At 37.5% G+C, this 26428-nt stretch overlaps 1 protein-coding gene across 1 annotated transcript in view; it reads left to right on the plus strand.

Annotated features, from left to right (window-relative positions):
* The window catches only part of LOC129439868 (sialate:O-sulfotransferase 2), a 72003-nt gene that overhangs the window by 15169 nt on the left and 30406 nt on the right, over positions 1-26428 (plus strand). Inside the window, exons 2-3 of the mRNA XM_055198727.2 lie at positions 24495-24609; positions 25381-26221. Coding sequence (XP_055054702.1) covers positions 25831-26221 — 391 coding nt within the window. The 5' untranslated portion in view covers positions 24495-24609; positions 25381-25830. The remainder of the gene's footprint in view (positions 1-24494; positions 24610-25380; positions 26222-26428) is intronic.

A 26428-nucleotide genomic window follows, 5' to 3' on the forward strand; every position in this document is an offset into this window, starting at 1 on the left:
ATGGAGGGAAATAGAGTATATGTAAATAGCATGGAACAGAAGTAAAAGGAACTCAGAGAGACAGGAAGTATTCATTATTTCCTCTTGATTTGTCTTTCAAAAAGCACCTCATACACACAGTTCTCTTAATTTAACGCAAACGTTGTTGTGTAATTAATGTTGTGAATTTCGCTCCGATTTGGAACTTTGCAGAAAGTCTGCGCCAGTCTGCAGATTTTGGGCATTCAGGTCTGGCAGATTTTACTAAAATTTGCATAATACATGATGTGCACAGACTCCAGTTGAGGATATCAAAACAGTTCCAGTTGATTTCAGAACATGTACGGCCGACGTCTATCTACCCAAAACCTTATTTAAATGTGCATTAAGGACATGTGTTTCTTCTGTTTGCAAAATTTCAGAGAAAGATGTACAAGCTTTTACTTACTCATGTTGCTAAATCTTGCAAGAAAAAAATGAACAAGAACTTTACATGTTAAATCAATTCAAAGACGCGAATAGCATCCAGCAGCATGCTAAGCGCAAATGACGCAGCGAGATTAATGCGTAACAAATGAGCTTTGGCGGATATTTGTGTGCGTTAACCAATCAGGACCTTGCTCTAGCAGTGACGTGATTACCGGAAGTGAGCGAAGAAGCCCCTCCCATGACGCGAAATTCTGCGTAAATGTCTCGAATGACTAGAATTTCATGTATGGCTTTCATATGGGAATGAAGCGAGTAAACTCAATATGTTCAAGCGTCCATCACAGCACGTTTTTGATGCCTCTCCTGCGTCTGGTGTGAATGCACAGTTATACTGAAAAAAAACCAACGTTATCGGCACTTGCCCACTTTAATAACTTCAACAAACTTTATCGCTTTATGAGCCACCCAAACAAAAAACAGTTTTAAACATGGCAACAGTTTAATGGGGCACATAAGCCCATTTTCAGGAGTCTTAGGTATGCCTAGAATGTGCTTGTGAAGTTTTAGCTCAAAATACCCCACAGATCATTTGTTATACAGTAGCATGTCCAAAATGCCCCTACTTGGGTGAGTAGGTTAATGATAGATCTGATTCTTGTGAATACAGTCTGGGACAATAGTCTCTTTTTGGCCCTAACAAACATTTCGAAAAGTTTTTGGGTAAAATTAACCAGTCAATGGGTGGGGCTTTATCAGTGTGATGTCACATTTACGTAAGAATCAAAACAGCATGTCTAATGAGATTAATGGGTATTAAAATGAAAAGGGGGGAATATTTTATTGTAGGGTTGTTGTGTTCACACTGCCAAAACACATGTATGTCCAAACACCTTGTAAAAGTGGATTTTGCCTAACATGTGCCTTTAAGGCAGGGATATTTCGTAAAATTACAGAACATAACAGTGTTTTATTGGTGTAATACTACTTTGGTCAAAACAGTGGATAATAAACAAGCAAATATTAAACTTTGCTATAGTTCATTGTTACATTCTTGAAATTTTACAGTGTTTAGTGAATGTGATGCCTGATTCTGTGTGAGTTTGTTGTATTCTTTGTACAAAACAAAGCCTATAATAAAGTCTATAACAGGGGGTCAGGGGAGCCTTGGGGGTCCGTGGTAGTATTACTAAGGGTCCTCCAAATATTGTTTGAAGGCAAAATAATATTTTTTGAAAAAATTAAAGTGGGCATTAAACAAAAATTTATTAATATGCTAATAATAAAAAATTAAAACTTAAAATGAAAAGCATAACTTTCCCACAAGTTAAATTAAAATGTTAATAAAAATATTATTTTAGTCTTTTTGTAACGTAACCATAATAACCAAGTATGTATTATAAATAATAATAAACACAATCCTAATTTGATATATGTACTGGGGTCCCTACTCCTCCTCTCTATGCATTAAGAAGTCCCTACTAGCCTGAAAAAGGTTACAGACCACTAGCCTTTAAAATGATAGAAATATCATTCCTGTCTGATAGTAAATCTCAGGTGGTGACGTTTCACAATGTGTTTAAATAGTCATGTCATCGGAAAATAAGTCATTAATCATTCCAATGTGTAGTGAGCCAGGGACTTTACCAGTGCCTGAGCCTGTGTACAGGATATAATGATTCACGACCTAGGGAGCTATGAAACTGATTGAGACACTCCATAGATCAGTTTTTTATTGCAGTAATGACTGGCTGACTGTACATTATCTATTACTCAAACAAATGAAATGTAAACTAATTGTAAAAGCATTATGAAGAAGCTCTCGACAGCTCAAAATAGAAACAACACAAAACATTAATCTTTCTATGCTTTTTGCTTTGTTACTGTTATTTGCGTCTATGAGCTAGAAATAGTTGTGCTGATTTAACACAAATTCTGCTTATGTATGCACTTTTGTTTTGAAAGGCTGTCAACTGTCTTATATGAACAATAAATGTAAATGTCAACTACATAATAAGTAAAGACACACACTTAAAAATACATTTTATAAGGGTTCTTCACAGCAATGCCACAGGAAAACCAGTTTTGGTTCTCCAAGGAACCTTTTAAGTCAAACCTACTCATCGACTGGTGAAGTGCTTGAATGAATCTATTTTATGCAAGAAGTTTTCTGGAAAAAAATCCATATTATTCCCTATGTAGTGTAGAATAACATAATAAAATTTCTAGCCTTTTAAGCACACATGGTAAACTGTTCGCTTTAAATGCTTACATCTTCTGTATGCGAATGTTGATTCATACCAAAATGCTTTTTTCATAGTTGTGTTTGACACATGAAAACGTCTCGGGTTACGTATGTAACTGTTGTTCCCGAAGAAGGGAACGAGACGCTGCGTCTTTCTTGCCATACTTCCTGCGTCCCTGTAATGCCATCTTTGGCAATATTTCAGATAGCAATATACTTCCTGGCTCCCGCGTCACCATGTCTTCGTCGTAAAGCCTCACCATTGGTTGAATTTGATATACACATATAGACGCCAGAGGTGGGTAGAGTACCCAAAATCTGTACTCAAGTAAAAGTACAAGTACTTATACAAAAATGTACTCAAGTAAAAGTAAAAGTATCAATCTAATTATTTACTTGAGTAAGAGTAAAAAAGTATTAGATGAAAAAACTACTCAAGTAGTTAGTTACTCGTTACTTCTGATCTGATAGAGAAGTAGCGCAAAAGCACCGAATTTCAGACTTCTTGGAGGGTTTTCACAAACCTCTCCTAAGAGTCTCATTGTTCTGCTTATATACAAGTAAAGCAGCCTATCTCAGTCCTGCAATGGGTACATTAACATCACATAATGTGTCGTTTGAGAAAAAATCTCAAACACACACACACACACACACACACACACACACACACACACACACACACACACACACACACACACACACACACACACACACACACACACACACACACACACACACACACACACACACACACACACACACACACACACACACAGATGTTTTTCTGACGGATAAAGGTAGGGTAACAGATTTGATCCTGAAACATTTTTTGTTATGCTGGTTAAAAGTCTCCTTACATCCTGATAGCAATCACTGTGTTTAAATGTATTTGTAGAAATTTATGTCATCTGTGAAAGGCGTAGGACCAAAAAATGTTCAACAAATCATAGATTTCGGTCCGAACGGACGTTTCCATTTTTGTCTCTCATACGTAAGCGTAATTTGAATGCCAACCGCGCAGCGAGTCCACGCAGACACCATACGTCATCGGCGCGTTCACGTGCGCTCACCTCCTGCCTGTAAACAGTGAGAACAGCAAACTTTTCTGCTAAATTGACAACCTACACAGGAGGCACAAAACTAAAGGCATCTTTTATAACAACAACAGCAAAAACTGCCTAGATCAGCAAGAGCAAAAACCCAAATGAACATCGGTAACTTTACTACTTTACCACGAGATGCAAACAGCTGCAGGACGCAAAGGGTCTTAAAGAGTCGTTGCACAGTTTATTTTGCTTATGAAATTTGTGTTCGTTTACGGATTAGCGTAGTTACTACGTCTACACAACTGAACGTGTGCTTAAACTAATTCTGATGTAAACCAGTTGTTTGGTTATTTTGGCAGTGTTATTCGACTCTGTACTGCAAAGTTTTCTCACTGCTGAATGAGACATGAGATGTGACCGTCTGATCTGTGCATGTTCATGTGTTTTGGAAGAGGCGTGACTTTGGATGGCGGTTTGACTTGAGCGTGGGATCGGGATTTCATTGCTAGGCGGCTACCGTTAGCATTTTTCAAAATGTGTTACCCTACCTTTAACTCTGTATTTATTTTCATGTTCACAACACAAACTTGTCAGCGTCTGCCTTTAAACATGCAAACAGTAAACAAATAAGAACGTGTGTGTCTGTTTGTTATCATGTTTTTATATGAATAGGTTATTTTCATTGCCATTAAAGTGCAATTACTGAACATAAACAGGAGCTTAATAAAAATGATCATTTTAGAATTTCATATGGAACTTACAGTATCTGTTTTTGCAAATCATCTCTACATTTATTATAATTTATAATACATGTTTCTTTCAAATCAATCTTTATTCTTTTATTTTTATTCATTCATTCTTTAGGAAGGATTTAAATAAAATACAATCCCGTTTTTATTTGAATGTATTTTCTACACATTAGTGAGGTGTCCGGATTTGTGTATAAATGCAGTCATTACATTATGCTGTTAAGTTTGTTTAGTTGTGGGGAAATGATATGGAATTGGCAGATGTGAACGTGCTGTTTGTATGGTTTAACTTACATTAGGATTTGAAATCGCTTGCACAAGAGTGCATATGGCAAAAAAACTCCGACAGTGTGTGAAATGACCATTAATACTGTTCAAATAGACAATACTGTGACACTTACTTCAGGCTGGATCTTGAATTCCTGTTCGCTGAGATGTCAGCTCGTTTATTGAACAAAGCACGCATCACATTATGAAACTATTCTTTTTGACCTCTTGGAGTGAAAACATAGACCGAACTTGAAGCCACGCATGATCTGCCTCGGATAACTCGCACAACGCACACGCGCCCTCATCTGCTTCTCCTATCCCCTACGCGGCCGCGCGGTCGCGCGCGCTAAAAGGGTGACCTCGCGGTCGTGCGCTCTAAAGGGTGACGCAGCCTTTTTCGCGCAACTTTCGAACACGCCCTATAAACTTTAAAAATATATATATATTAGGGCTGTCAAAATTAACGCGTTAATGCAAATTCATGTTAACGCCACTAATTTTATTAACGGAGATTAACGCAACGCGCAATTTCTGTTTGACCCTTGGTCCAGCCCATAGTTGAATGAACAGAGACGCAGACAAATGTGACTCTCTAAATGAGTAAAAGGTTTTCATAGAAATAAGAACATTAAGCAAATCGTCTACCAAATCCAATGCTCTAAATGCTCGTTGGACATCTGAGAGGTGTAACGTTACCGTCCTCCTAATGCTTAATCTAATACAAAAATGCGTCTCAATTCATTTTGGTTTCGCTTTTATGCATGACTTATAAAATAGACTGCAGGACTTGCTTGATGTTAAAATAGTCATTAAGAGAGATAAAGTTCGGTACCTGATTATTGTTAAAGAGTTATTAAGAGCGACAAGACTCAAAAGCGATCTCCTCACGCTGACTGACTGAAGCGCGTGCACACAGACGCGCGAGTGCGCGACCCGGATATATAGACATCTACACAAAATTACAGTTTTACAAATATCTGTTTTGATAAGAATTCACGCAGGTAGGCTCTATAATCTGTTATGTTTTAAGTAAATGTTTGGTTAACTGTTGGGTAAAAATATCTGATGTGTAACTATATTAGATCACTTAGATTTTAAGCAGTCTGTCTCAATGTCAATCAAACAAAAGGAAAAAAAAGTTGAACATACATTGATGATGTTTTTGCTTTGTGTGTGCTAAATCTTTTAGTTTTCCCAGTGATTTTAAGGTATTGATGTGGTAATATAATGTATGGATGGATGTGGAATTTTTTGTGGTAATTTGACTCTTTCAACTTCAAGCACGTGTAGTTCTGTCATATTTTGTTATATTTCGACAAATCATGCATTGTTCTATGTTTTAATAGAGAATGTCAAAATATAAACAACTATTTTTTTTTAATTTCCTAATTCCGACTCAACTTGCCAGCACAGGTCACAAATGATGCAGCAACAAAAATGGAGAAAGAAAAATCTTCTGAAAGGGAAATTCATATACAAAACAATGGCTGGTGATTCTGTTAAAATGTAAACTAATGTAAAAAAATGTAAATTAGGGTAAATTTAGAATGGATAAAAATGTGCGATTAATTTGCGATTAATCGCAGTTAACTCATGAAATCATGCGATTAATCTAGATTAATTTTTTTAATCTATTGACAGCCCTAATATATATTCATTAATTATTACCATTTGACAGTAGCGCAGTAACGCCGCCGAATGTAGCGAAGTAAAAGTACAGTTTTTTCACTAGAAATGTACTTGAGTAAGAGTAAAAGTACCCATCCTTAAATTTACTCTAAAAGTACTAGTTACGCGAAAAATGTACTCAAGTAAATGTAACGAAGTAAATGTAATTCGTTACTACCCACCTCTGATAGACGCACTTACCCTAGAGGCGTCCCCAAAGTGTCACCACAGTGACGCAGCGCGAGTTCCCTCGAAACGGAACTGTAACAATGTATATTCAAAGGTAACACAATGTAATCTTGCTCTCACTTGAAATGTGTCCCTCCATTTAGTCCTTGAATTTAAGGGTATTGGACCTGGAAAGTCTTTGAAAGGTCTTTGAATTTAACTAAGGTGTGGGAACCCTGATTTGAATAGCGTCATTGGTTTCTGACATTTTTTAATATGATGATGCCTCTCCTTTTACTTCATTGGTTCTCCAATCATTTCCGAAGGCGACACGGGATAGTAAAGTGTCCATTAAATGCATCTTGCCGGAAGTAGTAGGTCATGCAGGTACATTTTGCATACTGTTTTTCGAAGACTATGAATTGGACATACTTGATTACTGCTTTTTGCCTACTATATAGTAAGGAAGTAGTCGATTTCGTACGTAGTGATAGTCTGTGTAACCTTTTACCACTACAAAGAAAGGCTCTTTGTCAGGCTGTATGGTTTCATAAACAACCTTCAACATCCACAGCAAGCTTTATATTGCACAAAAGGTTCTTTGTGTATAAGGTTCTTTAAAGACTATTAAAAGGTATACAAGAAATATTTCCCTCATGAACTATTTCCCTAAAAAAGCACCTATTTTATAGCACATTCTGTAGCATGGGCTTGTTTCATCCCAAACCAGTCAGTAGCACTCACTCTGTTTAATTGTATTACCACAGCATTGTATATACAGCACTTTAGATTTACTCCCTGTGGACCCCCAAAAATGTAAACCTCTCTGGTGGCAGTGTGTCTGGGCTTAGATTACACTGCTATGAGATATTTCTCACATCTCTGCTGGATGAGTTTACTTTGGACGGATCATAAAGCGCTTTGCACCCACCACAGAGAGAAAAAGAGACAGCGAGAGACATTTGGAATGTCAACAGTGCATCTGGAGGGAGGTCTGGTTTTTAGCGAGGTAATGGCTAAAATGATGGGGATATGCAGGTAATCTCTCAACGGTGGAATTTTGCCATTTCAGATGAATGTGCTGAATAAGCACAGGATAAAACAGGGACAGTGTAATAGTTTAAAATGGCTTCCTTCGCATTCTGTTCAGGTCTGAGAACTTGACTTTTGCAAGGAAGAGGTCAAATTAGATAATCTCCTTTAAGCAGTCTTGGGTATTAGCCTACATTCCATTCTGTTGTATGAGGGTATGTGTGTGTGTGTGTTGTGTTAAGTTTGGGCTTACCTGGCATTGATTTTGAAGCGTTAGTGAATCACTATTAAAGGAATAGTCTACTCATTTTCAATATTAAAATATGTTATTACCTTAACTAAGAATTGTTGATACATCCCTCTATCATCTGTGTGCGTGTACGTAAGCGCTGGAGCGCGCTGCGACGCTTCGATAGCATTTAGCTTAGCCCCATTCATTCAATGGTACCATTTAGAGATAAAGTTAGAAGTGACCAAACACATCAACGTTTTTCCTATTTAAGACGAGTAGTTATACGAGCAAGTTTGGTGGTACAAAATAAAACGTAGCGCTTTTCTAAGCGGATTTAAAAGAGGAACTATATTTTATGGCGTAATAGCACTTTTGGGAGTACTTCGACTCGGCGCAGTAACACCCTCCCTCTCCCATTATGAGAGTGAGAAGGGGAGCGGACTTTTCAGGCATTACTTTTAAAAGTAATGCATTACAATATTAAGTTACTCCCCCAAAAAGTAACTAATTGCGTTAATTAGTTACTTTTCATGGAAAGTAATACTTAAGTTACTTTTGCGTTATTTTTTCTTACTTGGCCTAGGCTTGATCTCTTTCAGGTCTTGCAGGTGTTTTATATGACTGAAAATTGTATATTTCCATCACAAAAATGTCAATCTCTGGCCTGCCGACTCACACTGTTCCCGCTCAGGCGCGCGCATAGAGTGTGTAATTCTACGTGACCATGTTCAGTTTAATTCAGTACATTATTTTTTATCGAAATAATTTAACTAAAGAGTAACTCGAATTACTTTAAAAAAATAACTCAAATGTTAATGTGTAGATTTATAAAGTAATGCGTTACTTTACTCGTTACTTCAGAAAAGTAATATTATTACGTAATGCACATTATTTGTAATGTATTACCCCCCAACACTGGTTATGAGTAACCTACTTCTAGCCAAAATAAATTTGAAATTGGTTACATGTTGCGATAGTCCATCATGTAAGCAAAGTCACCAATGATTACAAGTTATTTGGTTTGATTTAATTGTTTATTTTATTTCGTTTATTTGGTTAGATGTCTATACAATTTTCTATAAAAAAAATCAGTCTGAGAGCACAAATTGCCTTGTTTTAGCCTAGACGTCTGGGTTTGGACGGCTATTAGACATATTTTGAATGAAAAATTGCTTGCTGGGATACTATTTGCACCACCTGCCAACATTGTTTGCATCTTGTTTGCAAAGAGTGACATGTAAAATAATAGTAATACGCTGTTTGTAGTACTAAGGGTAAATAAACACCGCCAAGAATAATGCCTGACCTTTAAACAACATGTTATGGTATTGATGTTATAGCAGAGATATATGCGGTGCTAAATACTTTATTCTTCAGTCTTGCTGATTCATGAAAAAATGTGCAAATGTCATTAGACGTCTTAGACATTAATACATTTCAACAGCAGAACATTATGCAAAAATATAGCATCTTAAAAAAAGTATTTTTGCATGCAGCGTTTCTCACAGGATGCATGCAGGCACCTTTCTTCTCGCTTGTCCCTCCCGATTGTAGAAAGGATAGAAACATCAGTGCTGCATGTGGGCCCTCAGGAGCAAGGACATTTGAAGCACACACAAACACACACAAACACACACACACACACACACACACACACACACACACACACACACACACACACACACACACACACACACAGAGTGTGATTTGTTTTTTCATTGTTGTCTTCACCTGCGTTAAGATTTATAAGCTCAATAAAAGTCAGCTGATTAAAATCTCTTTCTTCTTTCTCTCTTTTCTCTACAGTATCTTCTATCACAGTAAAGTATTATCTCTGGCAGGACCGGGTGTTTTGATAGCTTTGAGAGACACATGGCTCTCCTGATACGACACATCCAGAGCCAAACTGTGCTTTGTGTTCTTTGTGGTGTCCCAATTGTTTTAATGAGATTGGCCGTTCCAAAGCTCTTCCTTTGTGATGAAGAGTATACTACAGTACCCATTTACACACAGCATGTTCTTTGGTTGAAAAACAGCTATTCATTTATGCATTTGGCAGGCGTTTTTATCCAAAGCGACTTGTAAAGTGCATTCAAGCTGTACATTTTATCAGCATGTGTGGTCCTTGAGGATCAAACCCACAACCTTGTCCATGCTTACGCAATGCTCTACCAACTGTGCTGCAGGAACATTTCAAAGTTAAAAACAAAAATCCCATTGTTCTGAGGAGGTTCTTCATGGACTCACACTCCTTGACAAAATGTTAAGAACCATTATCTTTAACAATGTTTCCTCTATGGAAAAATAAAATGGGTGAGGCAATACTAAGAGTGGGAGGTGAGATACAATATAAGATAGACAGACCTAGCAGTATATGAGGAGGAGGGAGAGCAAAAATAAAAGTGTGGAAAATTTGTGGAAAATTCATGTAATGATAAGCCTCATTCCCACAGCACTTTGTGTCAGAAAATTTCCGTAAAATTGGCAGAGAGGCTTCTGTAAAGCGAGATCGCTCACGTAAAGCGTACCCAGTAATGTTGCCATAATATACACAGAAAGCGGTTTCAGCTCTTTGACAAAGGGATTTAAATGCAGATCAACATTCACGGTGAGAAATGTCGGTATCACAGATCCTTATGATCTTATCATAAACTAAAATGCACGCAAGTGATTTCTAGAGAGAAAACTATAATTAGCAAACTTCAGACGCTGTGGAAAAATACGCCACGGGTCTTTTCGGGATCTTTACGTTATGTGTGTGAGTTTCCGGATAGTCATTGTCAGGGTGAATGAACCACAAATCAAAAAATCCTGGACAAATCCCTCATTTTCCTCATTTTCCATGTATATTCCGTAATCTTTGTGTGAGAATGGCTATAGAGTAAAGGGGGTCGGACACCGGACGAGATGCGCCGCGTCGTGTCTAGGACAACTCTGAGGTATCGTACACTGGAAGTGCACATTAAATAGTGCAAGCTTTGTCAGATAGCGTCTACTTCAAAATCCAAAATATACGTTAGCAGCCAATGTTAATCGCTAACGATTTGGGCCAAATATGATGTTATTTAATGTTAAACTATGTAAGTGGTGCTCTGTGGTGCCGAAAGCCGCCACCGGTGTGTGTACATTTATAGAAAATAATGTATTCTGTTTTTAGATTCATGGAGCTACATGGCACGGCGCGGCACTTCTCGTGCGGTGCGCGACTGAAATCTCAGTAAAACATTCAAAAGTGGGAGGGGTAAATCGATTGCGCAGCGCGTCACCTCTCGTCGTCACGTGCACATTACCTTGCTTCCTGATATCACATCTGCAAACAACATGACACACAAGGAAAACGCGAAACACTGTGTTTAATTTTATTTTGGGGAGAACGTCAGTTTCAGAAACAGTTCCGTGCCTCTGAGAATTAAATGTGACTTTTTTTAAAAAAAAAGTTTGTGTCGTGTTATTCAGGAACTGACTTGCCACTGTTTTGTTTTTCCGCCTAGAACGCAAGTAAATGCTTCTTTATGCGCTTTTATATTTATAAGAAACCCGCAAATTAAAAGGAAATGACGCAATTTACATGCATATTTAAAGCTGGCCTATTCGCACTTAATTAGTATTACCTGAGGTTATTTCTCTGGACCTTTTTACAGAAGTTAAAAGTCGGCGTAATCTTTACTGACATTGTCCGTAATGATTACTGACATGGAGCATTCGGATAGGACTAAAATCACTGAGAAGCTCTGATAAAACTTGCTTTACCCCACCTCCCTATGTAAAACTAATCCTGTCCGAATAGTATACTTAAAGAGTAACTAAACCCTTAACCAACTTTTTTTAGTTAATGATCTGTCAGAATGATTTTTTATTAGTGCTGTGGATTGATTTTAGCCAGTTTTTTGACATTTGGATATTAAGTGTTTCAATACTACAATATATGGTGTAAACGTCTGAGTGCTGCCCTCTTCAGATTGAACGGTGGCTACTGCAGTTGAATTTTCTTATTGGATGTTGGGTCCAAAAAGTAACTCGTGACGTAAGCAGGTTCAAGCTCACCACGCCCTTGTTACGATCTCACCACATGCTTGGTACGAGCTTAGTTCGTCCCCTCTATCTCCGTTGGGATCTGCCCACTTTTCTTGCATTTTTCAAATATTGCCAGTGGGTGGAGTCAGGCTCTGACCAGGGGTTTAGTTACGCTTTAAGGAAGCCAACAACCAGGGCCGCTGTTGGCCAAATCTGTTAAGTGTCTGCTCTGGATTAAGTTATGCGGTAGACCACAACACCAACTAAACGTGGATAAATTAAACAAGGATATCTCTATATCTGTTGTAAGCTAAATCAAAAACGTATTTGATTGTTATCTTTAAAGGGGCCATGGCATGACTTTTTCCATGTTTAAGTGCTATGATTGGGTCCCCAGTGCTTCAATCAACCTAGAAAATGTGAAAAAGATCAACCCAGTAACTTAGTTTTGGTAAACCATTCTCTACAAGCATGTGAAAAAATAGGTCGTTGAAATTTGGCTCTCCTTATGATGTCATAAGGAGCTCTTATTATAATAATACCGCCCCTTAATCTGCACTATCCAACCACAGCACTGCCATTTAGTGCAGAGAACAAACCACCATCATTGTGATCAGTGTTTGAATTCCATCAGCTCATTTGCATTTTAAAGGACACCCAAAACGGCAAATTTTTGCACACACCTACAAAGTGGCAATTTTAACATGCTATAATAAATTAACTATATGGTATTTTGAACTAAAACTTCACATATGTGCTCTGGGGACATCAAAGATTTATTTGACATCTTAAAAAAGTCTTGTGCCATGGCCCCTTTAACATCTGTAACGTAACGTTAGCCTAACATTAGAAAACGTTAACGTTAGCGTCTAGCTGCGTTGTACATCATGTCACTTAACTTCATCAACGTATCTGTAAATAACCGAGATAACAAATGTTATTTGTAATAGCAATGTTGTGCTGAATGATTCATGTAAATACTGTAGCACCAAACTAACGGAGAGGTACTCTTGGTAAAGATGGTAAAAAGGCTTGTCCTGGAAACGTATGCAACTTAGACCTGTACATATTTAATTTGATCATGATGGCAACGAGATGCGGTTCTTTGCTGAAGCTTTTCATCGACCTACACAACAATAAAATTATTAATATAACCCTCCAATGCATAGTTAAGGCCCTTTTGGTGACTTTGAGATGATATATAGTCTTTCTGTCTCCAGAAATTATCAATTGCCTCCTGTAAAATGTCTCCTACTGTGACAGCTGTCATAGCGCCTGTCATCGAATGTTGATTGTTTGTCCGGGTGAGTGGAGGGGGCGTGGCTTAGCCATAGGTCAATTGGATTTCATTTTGGAACCAGACCATTCTTTTTTCCCGGGCTGCCCATGAACTGTTACGTGTGTTCTGCGGCACTGCGCAGACCGATCGGCGCACCACATCAATACCGTGTAATACTTTTCTGGTCAGTTATTTTTGAGGTCTAGATTTTTTTGGTTTAGACATTTTTAAAGGGGAACAGGCAATTAAATGACTGTGAAATGAGTCAATTTTAAAGAATCAAACAAACTATGTTTAGTACTTGAGTAGGACTTTAATTAACTGGGTGTTTATAATTGGAGATACAGTAACCTGAAATAGCTTTTAACAAATAATATTTGACGTTCCACTTTAAAAAGTATGGTATAGAAACTTTCAAACATCTCAGTTCATTTCAGTTTAGCAAAAGCAGCTCTGGATCATATTGGCATTGTGTTATTTCAAGGAAGAAGGCATTCAGTTCAGGGTCTAAGAGTGGGTGGTGATTTGACTGACATTCAGATAACACAATCCATTCTCTGCCAGACTCAAAAATAAAAATAATCACTGCTCCCCACCACGTCCTCCTCCCCTTTCTCTGACTCAGATATGCAGAGGTCAGCGTATGGCAGATTGAAGAAGCCGGGTATGTGTGTTATCAATCCTTGCTTTGATTTTAGATATGCTTTGGTCTCCGGGGTATGAAAATTCAATGTCAAAAGATCATGGAGTCAAAATTGTATAATTATTCTCTGGTGAGCTTTTCTTAATCACCAAAACATCAGTAACGCAGTAGGCTTATTTACAGTAGTATGAGCCGCTTTATGTGCGGATTTCAGAGGTTACAGGAAACGTCATCCAGGAAGGGAGAGCCACACTTCTGGCAGGAAGGATCACTGAAGCATCTTGGCTATAGTTTGGACTGTTTTTGTAAGTTAATGATGCTGTTGACCGCAGGTGACATAGGAAACAGTGCGGTAGCGTGCTGTATTATGTGCGTGCGATGTGCATCTGCTTGGGTTAACTCGTTTGGCTTATCTCTTAATGTCCATATTTAGGACACAGATTCATCTTGCATCGATGTCTGTAATGAAATCAATGTTTGTTTAGGGAGTAAAATGCCTTTTGGGATTGAAAAACAAAGCAATTGCTATAAAACCATTTTAAGGTCAATCCATGCTTGTGGGATGCTTCATTAAATATATGCGGTTTAATGAGAGTAACAACAAACATCTAATCGGTTCAATGGCCACTGCCTCACTCATTATCTTGATTGGAAGGGCATAAGAGTATTTCAGGTCAGTTATTTTTGAGGTCTAGATTTTTTTGGATTTAGACATTTCTAAAGGGAAACAGGCAATGCAGTAGAATTATTCACTGACTGTGAAATGAGTCAATGCGTCACTCCACAGCTAGTGCAGTTTGCTAAGCTATGTGTGCCATTTAAATCTATAGTGGAGAATTGTACCTAGCAAAAGAGTTTTTCTTTATTTTGTTAACGTCAGACAAGGAAACTGAATCCATGAGAAAAGTCAAAAGCTTTGGAATGAAAACAGTGCACAGCAGACTTATGAGTAGACCGCAGTTATTAACTGAATAGAGCGCTTTGTCCAAAATGTTTAAAACTCTCACAGAGACAGAACTCATGTTGTACTCCATTTAAAGAGGCAGTTTTAGGCATGTCACACTGATTTGTCTGTTAAAAATGACTTTTTTGGATTATGTATGTGTTAAAGAGCACCTATTACATTGCTTAAAACAACGTTATTTGTGTATTTGGTATAATACAATGTGTTTGTGTGGTATATGGTTCAAAAAACAAATTATTTTCCACATACCATTCATTATTGTTTCTTGCCTTACATGGTTTAATGATACAAAGCTCATTGTTGTGTCCTCCGATTGGCCAGACATTGTGATTGGCCTTAATACCTTTGACGTCAGCTGGAAATGTGACGTTGTGTCCACGTCACCAGGCCCAGAAAATAATCTGTTGCCTACAATCTGTGTGTGTGTTGTAGTCCAAGAAAAGAGATTAAAATAGGAAATTATAACTTTCGCCATCGTTTACTTTGGGATTTGTATCTTTTGCATATCGTTAACATGTAATAATATACATTCACACAGCAAAGACAATGTAAAAACGTAAATTGGATAATTGGTGCTCTTTAAAATCATATATATATATATATATATATATATATATATATATATATATATATATATATATATATAATATACTGTGTACAAACCTAGACCTCGCTAATTTAAATAAGTGTAATATTTATATTTGACCCAACAATGGGTTAAAACAACCCCGCCTTTTTGGTGTAAAACAACCCAGCATAAACCCCAGCATTTTTAGTGTAAGAAAACTGAGAATAGGTGCATGCACAAACATGCAGCTTTACAAATGTAATATCATGCACAAAATCAGGGATATTGTTTAGCATATACGTGAAGGGATTATTGTACATTTTTGTTCACTCTCTCTGTCTTTCTCTCTCTATCTCTTCAGATAAATAAAAGCATGAGGATTAAGGTTAATGGACTATGTAATATTATATAGATTACAATGATGTACTTTTCTCAATCCCTCGGTTTAAGCTTCACTATGAAACCCATTGCACTTATTGCACTGTGCATGTAGAAATGTGATTCTGTGATTAACCGGTTCTTTATAAAAGAGCTCCTCAGTTTCATCTACTACAACAATGAATACAATTTCAGTACAATTTATAGTGTTTCAAGGGTTCAGCCTCGAACTGCAGCCTAGCTGCTGAAACAATGCATGAGACAAATCCAAAGGAACGTGGTTCACATGAAATGTGACCCAAACCAGATACACACACTTTGAGTGTTGCTTTATTGAAGTTGACGGCTACCTACTGTACCTAACATTTTGGACCCCATCCCTCCTCTCATTGGCTATATAAGGGAAAGATCTGGTGTTTAGAAGTGTTTGGAGACAGAGACACCAAGATTTTAAAGTGGTTGTTCTTACCACTCCAATAATCCATTTCTCCACTCACCTGCTATACACAAAAAACCCCCGGCCTTAAGTGGTTTCTAAACCCCGGATCAACCTGAGGAGCGGAAATCCCTCCAGATTCTCAGTGAGAAATTGTTATCCGGCTGCCAGATCATTTAAGCAGGCACACAGTAATTAACTGCATTTGGGCATATTGCCAGCAGTGGACACATGCTAAGACATCAGACTTCTCTTTAATTAAAAAGGTTGCTTAAAAATGTTAGGTTGAGGACTTGGACAAAAACAGGACAAAATGTAAATGTAAATGTAGTTGTTAAAATGTAAGACAGAGAGAGATAGAGAGAAAGAGAGAGAGAGAGAGAGAGAGCAAAAAGGGCCCCTGTGGTTCTGGGGTCATGACACTATTTGCGGGGGAATGCTGAGGCTGTCATTTTTAACACACTACACGGGGTCCAGCTTTTAGATCGGTGGGGTATGGGGAATGTTTTTTAAATTACTATTTTTTGGCACACAGAGTCATACTAACCTTTATTAAAAAGTCTTACAAAAATACTAAACAACCCAAGTCACGAATATTGATCTGTTTATGTTCAGCTCTTGCGTGGTCTTGTGTTAACCTCAGGGCCTGCCTCAAAGTGAAAACTGGTAAAATTTACCATGGTGCTTAGATTTTGAATTCAGCTAACTATATTTTTTCTATATCACATATCACATCGAAAAGGCATTTATTATTAATAGTAACATTTTTCAGTGCCTTACAAGTGTTTATTAAGAATAAAAGTACACTGTAAAAAGTGAAAGTCGCATTAACTTAAAGGGGACTTAAGGGGACACTTTCAACTCTTTAAAAAGGAAAAACCCAGTTACTTAGTTTTGGTAAACCATTCTCTGCAAGCATGTGAAAAAGTAGCTCATTGAAATGTGGCTCCCCCTATGATGTCAGAAGGGGATAATACCACCCCTTAATCTGCACTTTCCAGCCACAACCCTGCCATTTAGTGCAGAGATCAGCTCATTTGCATGTTAAGGGACACACCCAAAATGGCACATTTTTGTTCACACCTACAAAGTGGCAATTTTAACATGTTATAATAAATTATCTATATTGTATTTTGAGCTAAAACTTTACATATGTACTCTGGGGACATAAAGATTTATTTGACATCTTAAAAAAGTCTTGTGAAATGTCCACTTTAAACAATTCCTTCAATTGGTAACACCTAAAAAATTTGATAAAGCTTAAATTTTTAGGTGTTACCAATTGATGTAAATTTTAAAAAAGTTTTTTTTCGCCTTAAACTCTTCACTTGAAGTGAAAAAAAAAAATGTTGATAAACTTGCAGCAATGCAGCATCCATTTAATAATATTAATAAATATAATTTACACTGTTATTATTGCATACTGTTAATGTACATAAAAACTAAGGTTCTGCCATTATAAAGAATATAGCATCTAATTACTATTTATGGTTATTGCAATAAACTGCTATGTTTACATGGTGTAAATGTAATGTATCATTTTTTTCACTTACTGTTAATAGTAAATAATACTGTTAATAAAATGCTACTATTGTCACTTAGTGTTAAAGGAACACGCCCACATATTGGGAATTTAGCTTATTCACCTTATCCCCCAGAGTTAGATAAGTCCATACATACCTTTCTCAACCCCCGCTAGCTTAGCTTAGCACAAAGACTGGAAGTGAATGGCTCCACCTAGCAAACTGCTCCCAATAAGTGACAAAATAACGCAAACATTTTCCTATTTATGTGGTGTGATTTGTATAGTCACACCGTGTACAAATAACAAGGTCATATGAGACACAGCGATCTTTTAACAGTATACATACTGGGAACTATATTCTCAGAAGGTGAAGCACTGCTACTTGGGCGGAGTGATTAGCAGTTTGCTAGCTGGAGCCATTCACTTCCAGTCTTTGTGCTGGGCTGGGCTGGCGGGGGCTGCGTCGGACGGAGTTACAGCACGCACGGAGATGAGAAAGGTATGTATGGACTTATCTAACTCTGGGGGATACGGTGAATAAACTAAATTCCCAAAGTGTGGGCGTGTTCCTTTAATATCCGCTACCTTTTATTCATTTTAATACTCAGAGTCCAAAAGCTTCTCTTCAGTAAATACACAAATGGGCACTGTATTACAGTATAATGAAATACATTTGGTGTATGTATTTCGTATATCTTAGAGAATGGGATCTACTAATAACATAGAAAATAATAAAGGCGAAAAAACAATGAAGTAAGGGTCTGAACAATAAAATAAACTCCCTACTACTCTATGACAGACACTGTTGGAGACCCTTATCTCTTTTGGCAAACTGTTGACAGCCATAGGAATATGTTACAGGGTTGGAGCAAAACCATGATCACATGTGGAGAGCATCACTTACATAATGTATGATGGGAAACATTTGCTTTCCTGATACTTCTCTTGCACAAAATGTGTCCCTTAGGAAAATGTTTCTATAATTTTTTGTAAATATTTTGCATTTTTAGGAACAGCATGCTGTTTTTGCATAACAGTCACATGTTTGTTTTGCACAGATATATACTGTGGACATCTTGGCATTGCAAAATCTAATTTCAAAACACATCTGGAAGTGAAAAGATGTCTAAGGACTTTTCCCACGCATCCACTGTACTTTTGTTACTCTGTTGCTGTATACTCAAATACGGAAATGAGGAAGTTCTGAGACAGGACTTGTTGCTAGTGCTTGTATCACGTTAGGGAAGTAATTCAGACTGAAATGTGTATGTTTTTAAAGGGAACCACACGACACGGTTGGCAGTACCCATTGACCATAGTGCTATAAGCAAATACTACTGAAGTCAACGGGTACCGTCAACTGTGTGTTTACAATCATTTATCAAAATATTGGTAGCACTTTATTTTACAGTATGTGTACTTACCTTGTACATATATGGTAAATAAGTTGTACTTGCCGACAAATGTGTGGTACTTACTTTTAGGTATCTACATGGTAATTAACTGGTATCATTACTGTACTTACCAGTGGTACATACTTGGTAGTTATTATGTAACTCTAGATAAATACTGGGTAATAACAGATACATTCTTATATAGTGTAGTAATACGGTAACTAACGAGAAACATTACTGTACTTACAAATAAATGTACAATATAAGTATTTAGTATTTACAGGCAAGTTAGGGTTAATGACAGGTATTTATAGTGTACATATATGATGAGTAATATCAAACACTTCTGTACTTACAAATTATATACACAATAAGTGTGTACTAGTGAATGTACCCAGTAGTTAATGCGTATGACGGTCAATGGTTGGGTTTGCCTCACAGTGACATGATGCTACATCTTAGGTGGTAGGTCCTATGTAATAACTGTATAAAAAGTAACACTTTATTTTACAGTCCTGTTTCCATGCAGTTAACATGGACATACTAGTAAATGTACCCAGTAGTTAATGTGTATGATAGTCAATGGTTGGGTTTGCCTCACAGTGACATGTATATGATGCTATATCTTAGGTGTTAGGTCCTATGTAATAACTGTGTAAAAAGCAACACTATTTTACAGTCCTGTTTCCATGCAGTTACCATGGACATACTAGTGAATGTACCCAGTAGTTAATGCATATGGTTATTTAATGCTTGGTTTAAAGGACAAAGATACTGAGTCTGAGTACAAAAATGGCACATCAGTAATGTTTGTTCTTAGTTATCATATACGTATGGTATAAGTATACCTTACACTTGCCTGCAGGTACCACACACTTATCATCATGTATATACAATTTGTAAGTATAGTAGTGTTTGATATTAGTTATCATATATGTACACTATAAATATCTGTCATTTACCCTAACTTGCCTGTAAATACTAAATACTTATTGTACATTTATTTGTAAGTACAGTAATGTTTCTCGTTAGTTAGAGTATACCTACACAATAAGTATGTATTGTCAGGACTCTGCCATAAAGGTCTTGTTTTATATTTATGTTTTATCGTGATGGCAGGGTTCTGACAGTCTCTTGTTTCATGGCCTTGTATATTGGGTCATGTGCCTCTGGTATCTCGTCTCTAGTCCCCGTCCCCTTGTTCTCCCTGTTAATTATTCATTTCTTGTCTTGTGCTGGTTCATTGTCATCAAATGTGTTATGTTTTGCTTGGGTTCTCTTGTCTCCCGTCTCAAACCCTGACATGTATATGTTATTACCCAGTACTTACCTAGAGTTACATAATAACTACCAAGTATGTACTACTGGTAAGTACAGTAATGATACCAATTAATTACCATGTAGATACCTAAAAGTAAGTACCACACATTTGTCGGTAAGTACAACTTTTTTACCATATGTACAAGGTAACTACACGTACTGTAAAATAAAGTGCAACCAAAATATTTATATGTTGTGTTCAACAGAATAGAGAAACTCATACAGGTTTAAAACAACAATTTCATTTTATGGGTGAACTATACCTTAATATTTGTTATGAAATCCCTGTGTTTTAAATCAAGAGTATATGTAAAGTTCTAGCTCAAAATAACACATAGATAATTTATTATAGCATGTTAAAATTGCCCCTTTGTAGGTGTGAGCAAAAATGTGTCTTTTTAAATCAAATGAGCTAATCTCTGCACTAAATGGCAGTGCCGTGTTTGGAAAGTGCAGATTTTATCCCCTTCTGACATCACAAGAGGAACCAGTTTACAATGACCTATTTTTCACATGCTTGCAGAGAATAGTTAACCAAAAATAAGTTACTGGGTTGTTCTTTTACACATTTTCTAGGTTGATAGAAGCACTGGGGACCCAATTATAGAACTTAAACATGGAAAAAGTCAGATTTTCATGATATGTCCCCTTTAGGTAAAGTAGGGAAATGGATGCAGAACCGTTTCTATTTACAGTGGCTATTTTTAACTCCTTTCTTACTCTCAATAAGAAAGGAAATATGCCAGTAAATATGCATAAAACACTGCAGTTTGTTTGGTTAATGACCAGATGAATGTTTTCAGTTTGTTTGCGACAATGTTAGCGTAGGTGGTCTCACAGGAGCATTGGCATTTTTATTTACAATATGACATGCAGCGAGACTCTTAATGGCACTTAGTGTGCTGATGCTCAGTGGCTTTGCCCGCTCTAGCAGTAATGGCGTATGTATTTGTGGAGAGTCCTGTGGACCATACCCCGAGGTTACGGCCCTTAGCTCAAGCAGCCGAAATTAATTCTGACATGTTTTGCTCATAATTCTCTCTTATTGGATATTTTTAGGTTTATTTGGTGTGATTGTAATAAAAGAACCTTTTAAGAGGCGCGCTCTGTCTAAACCGTAACTGATGTCATATAAATTAAACAGGTTTTCAGACAGCAGTATTAACTGTTGTTAAATTAATCCACTGCGGTGTCTATGTCTGTTTGCCTCAGGCTGTTGAATACATCACTGCTGTAGTTACATGCATGAGAGAAAAGGAAAACAGACAGATATTGGCCACAAAATGTATCTGGACAGATACATTCAAAATGTATGAGTTTATTGCATTGAATGATGCATTAAATGTAATTTTGGTTTCATTTTTTGTTGTCTAATACTGTAACAGTTAACATTTTTTAACCTAAAAATGTTACTGTAGCTTAGCTGGTAAAGCTTTGTGTTAGCACCTCAAGGGTTATGGGTTCAATCCCAGTACTAAAAAAAGGTATAATGTAGCTTCGCTGCACTATAAATTGCTTTGTATAAAAGTGTCTAGCAAATGCATAAAAGTAATTTAAAGGTGCAGTGTGTAATTTTTTAGAAGGACCTCTTTGCAGAAATGCAAAATAATATACAAAACTATATTATCAGGGGTGTATAAAGACCTTTTTATAATGAACCGTTATGTTTTTATTACCTTAGAACACTGAAAAAAATGATTTATTGAATTTAATAAATTTTTTTTAGGTTGCAATCAATTTATTTAAGCTAAATTTAAACAAAATTTTTATATTTTATTTTACATTACTAATCTTTTTGGTTTAAATGTAGCTTAAATAAATTGATTGCAACCACTTACCTTAAAAAAAATTATTAAATTCAATGAATCATTTTTTTCAGTGAATGAGACGTTTTTATCTACATACACAGAGGGTCCCCTTACGTGGAAGTCGCCATTTTGTGCCGCCATGTTTCTACAGAAGCCCTTAATGGACAAACTTTTTCTACTAAGTTGTCTCCATCAATTACATGTTTTTCTGGAGGCGGCTACCATAGCTTCTCTATGCGTTTCAAAAGCGAGGGGTGAGCAGTGGACTGAGCCGTTGGTTGCAATTTGCAACCTCACCATTGGATGCCGCTAAAATTTACACACTGCACCTTTAAAATGTAAGTGTGACACGAGGGCACTCTTAGAAAATAGGTTCTTAAAGGTATAGTGAAAAATTTAAAATCATGTCATTATTTCAACCCATTCTCATGAAATGCATAAAAATAGCACACAGTGTGATTTTTGTGCAATACATACGGCAAATTCCAATTTTGCATGCATGTGATACGCCGGTGCTTTCCGTTCACTTATATGGCACATCTTTTCGTGTCTTTATATTTATTGTTTCTCATTTTATTCTGTTTTTTAAAACATTGGCGCTTGGGTTTGGGGTTAGATTTGTGTTTTGCTTTAAGATGTTATTTAATACATACGTTTCTCCATGTTTTGTCTATTTTAAAACCATGGTCGCTCGGAGTTGGGGTTAGAATCGGGGTTTGGGTTAGGATGTCATTTTATGTTACAAAAACTTGCTCTAACCACAAACCCATAGATATGTACACTAGATGTCACCTTGGCTACGCAGTTCATTGGAACGAATGCATCAAATAGAGGCACCATCTTGAAACAGCGGAGCCCTGCATCAGCATCATTGTAGGCAATGAAATCGTCATGTGATTTTCTAGGTTTTTTTTGGTTCGTTCCAACAGTCAGACATGTATAGCATTAAGACCAGAAAAAATGTAAGTTTTGATATTATGAAAATCGACTTTTTCTAACTATAATGCATAGTGTTAGTAGGCCTAACATCCATACGCAGCACAAAAGTTTGGCAACGTCTATTAATTCGAAGTACAGGCGGAGATAGCAGCATTACCTAGCTACTTCCTATGACAAGACCCCTGTTCCAAGATGGCGGCGGTTTTGACGCATGCTTAGAACCCCATGGCTACATCTAGTGTACATATCTATGCTCCAAACCCAAGTGACAATGATAAAAAAACAGAAAACTAATGAGAAATCAATAAATAAAACGGCACAAAAACATGCGCCATATAAGTGAACGGGAAGGACTGGTGTATCATACACACACAAAATTGGAATTTGGCGTATGTATTGCACGATAATCACACTGTGTGCTATTTATACGCATTATGAGAATGGGCTGCATCATTTACTTACCCTCATGTTGTTTAAAACCGGTAAGAGTTTCTTTATTTTGTTAAATATAAAAGAAGATATTTTGATCATAATTGGTAAGCACAGTTGACTGTACACATTGAATTCCATATTTGTTTTTCCTACTATGAAACTGAATGGGTACCAATAACTGTGTGGCTACCATCCTTCATTTACTGTATCAAAATATCTACTTTTGTTTTCAACAGAATAAAGAAACTCATGAAAAATTTGTTTTGAATTTAAATAATTTGGAGAGTCTCGGAAGCTGGCTGTCATCCAGACATGACGGACCACGTCTTTATCTCATTTCGGCCGTGTGGCCCGAGTCTCCGCTCGCGGTGTGAAGTGCGTACGCGCTATTCTCCGAGATGCATATGACGGCCTTTTGTGCAGCTAATTTTTTTTTTGGGACGTCCAGAGGTGGTCTGAGTACAGTTCGCTTTTGGGTTCTTTTGTGGTTCGATTTCTTTTTGAGATGTGAAATCAATGAGGTCTCGGTTCACTTCGCGTGGCGTTTGGACATTGTATCATTGTAACAAAATCAACTGGTGCACAGAAAGCTGGGGTCTGAGTTCTTATGAAGTTGTAAAGGGTCTGAGATCACTTCACTTCAAAAAAAAAAAAAAACTGGGTCCTCTTTTGAGTCCACTACTTGTGAACACCAAAAGGACTGAGGTCACATTCGGCTAGTTCCTTTTCTGGTTCACTTTAAGTGAACTGTTTTTTTTTTTTTTATAACTATATGTGAAAACATGACGCCTCCAAGTCTCCAAGCAGCCTATAAGTTGTACCACAAGAAAACACTTTCACACATGCAAACTCAGATTTACAAGCACTTTTGAAAGAGCAAATGAAAGGGCTTGCAAATCAAATCCTTGACATGCAGGCGTGCAACATGAATTTTAATTATTTTTCCTTCTCTGTCTCTCCTGTCTTGCCTTCCCTATAGGCGTTGAGCAATATCCACACTGAATGAGCTCTGTGTGCTGCTGGTGTAGAATGTTGTCTCGATAACATCAGACCGACTCCGCTCTGACTGCGGCAGGTGGAAGCCCTGGGGTCAGGTAACGGTGACATTGGGTGCTTGTATGCCCAAACACACACACACACACACTCTCACATGCACACTCACGTAGACTCTGTAGCCGTAGTGGGACGTTAGTTACGGAAAATTCCATGACCCTCGGAAGGAGGCGGATTATGAGTTTTAGTGACTGAATGCATTTGCCCAGAGTAGACACTGGGGTCTTTGATCAAGTGGGGAAAAACTTTTCCCAATTTTACTTTTCAGACTTTTTAAAATATACAAGTGAATTAAAAATGTCATAAAAGTGGTCTTAAATTTTTAAACAATACCCGTTCTTGTCTCAGGTGCAACTTTGATGAAGTTTTTTGATCCATTTCAAATTACGTTTAGTGTATGTACTGTAAAATTCATGAAATTACTTATGCTTTGGACACTGATGGTGTGAATTTTGCATGGAAAACAACTAAGATTATATGAAACTGAATTGCATTGAATGAAGGACACAAGTTATATTTTATTACCAAAATGCTAATGAGACATGGTGGACACTTTTTGCCCTGGGCCGAAAGCAGTTACCTAACAATCATCCACAGTTTGTCATGAGAAAGCATAACTTACATTTTTATTCAGAAAATCATCCAGATGTGAAAAGACAAACACTATCTCAGCATCTTTTTTTGGAGCTATCACTTAAATGGTCCTTATTTCTGTGTTTATATGCTTTATATTTTTATATAGCTATTCTTTGCTCAGAGACCTCATCAGTATTTAGTCTTTGCTCTGTATCTGTGTCATTTTTCGTTTTCAGTCTGTGAGTCAGGAGTGAATCAGCACGGTGTTTGATTGACAGACAGTCTGGTGGGAAACAAGGCCTCGGGAGAATGAGAGTCCGATAACAGGAGTGAAAGCGTCGCCACGGCAATATCATCTTTCAGTCTTCACTGACGCTCGTCTTTCTCAAGACGGCCTCCGCAATGGCACCGCTCGCGTTCATCCCTGCCCCTTTGGAGATGTAGAGAGACACTGGAAACCTGACACAATTCAGCAGAGGACGACTGGAAAGAGTCTTCAGACTTTAAGGCTTTGGATGAACCGCTTTAAACATCAATTTCAAAGTCTTCTGTATAAACTTTCAGACGCATTGTTAAGGAACACTTTCAAAACTCAAGAACATTTTACAAGGAAAGTACAAGGATCTTTTGTTTTATATGTTTCTGAGTAACGTTGAAGGCCAGTGCGTGCGGCTCGAGAGCCCATCATGGCCAGACCTTTGCTGAAGATCCACCGCTATTTCCACCGTAAACCGGTACGCTTCTTCTCCTTCATCCTCCTCTACCTCACAGCTGGCAGCCTTGTTTTTCTTCACTCTGGCTTTTCCAGCGATACATCCACTACTGGGGCTTCTGGGAGTGGTCGTGACCCAGTTATATCTGAAGGTGGGGGCGGAGCAGGTGCTGGAGGCTCCACCTCTAATAGTTTGGGTCTTCTAGGGAGGGTGTTCAAGGGGACAAGGAGAGCCCCTCGGAGATTTGGTACAAGGTGGATTACGGAAAAGGATGCACCGGAGTGGGCAGGGAAGGGAGGGCATGCCAAAAGCTGGAATAATGGAGCCAAAGGAAAAAACACCAAAGAGATGGATGATGAGAGAGGTAGGAACACATCCACCATGCACCAAGGTTTAACGTAAAGGGATAGTTCACCCCAAAATGAAAATTTGCCCAAATTTTACTAACCCCTAAGCCAAACACAGTCAGAGTGATATTAAAAAAATCCTTTGTAGCAAAAATCACATATATCTTAGCCGAAAGTTGAAAAATGTTGCATTTACTTCACACAAGCGTAGCCATGTCCCCTGT

The sequence above is a fragment of the Misgurnus anguillicaudatus genome, chromosome 22 (assembly GCF_027580225.2).
Source record: "Misgurnus anguillicaudatus chromosome 22, ASM2758022v2, whole genome shotgun sequence".
In the NCBI taxonomy this organism is placed as follows: Eukaryota; Metazoa; Chordata; class Actinopteri; order Cypriniformes; family Cobitidae; genus Misgurnus; species Misgurnus anguillicaudatus.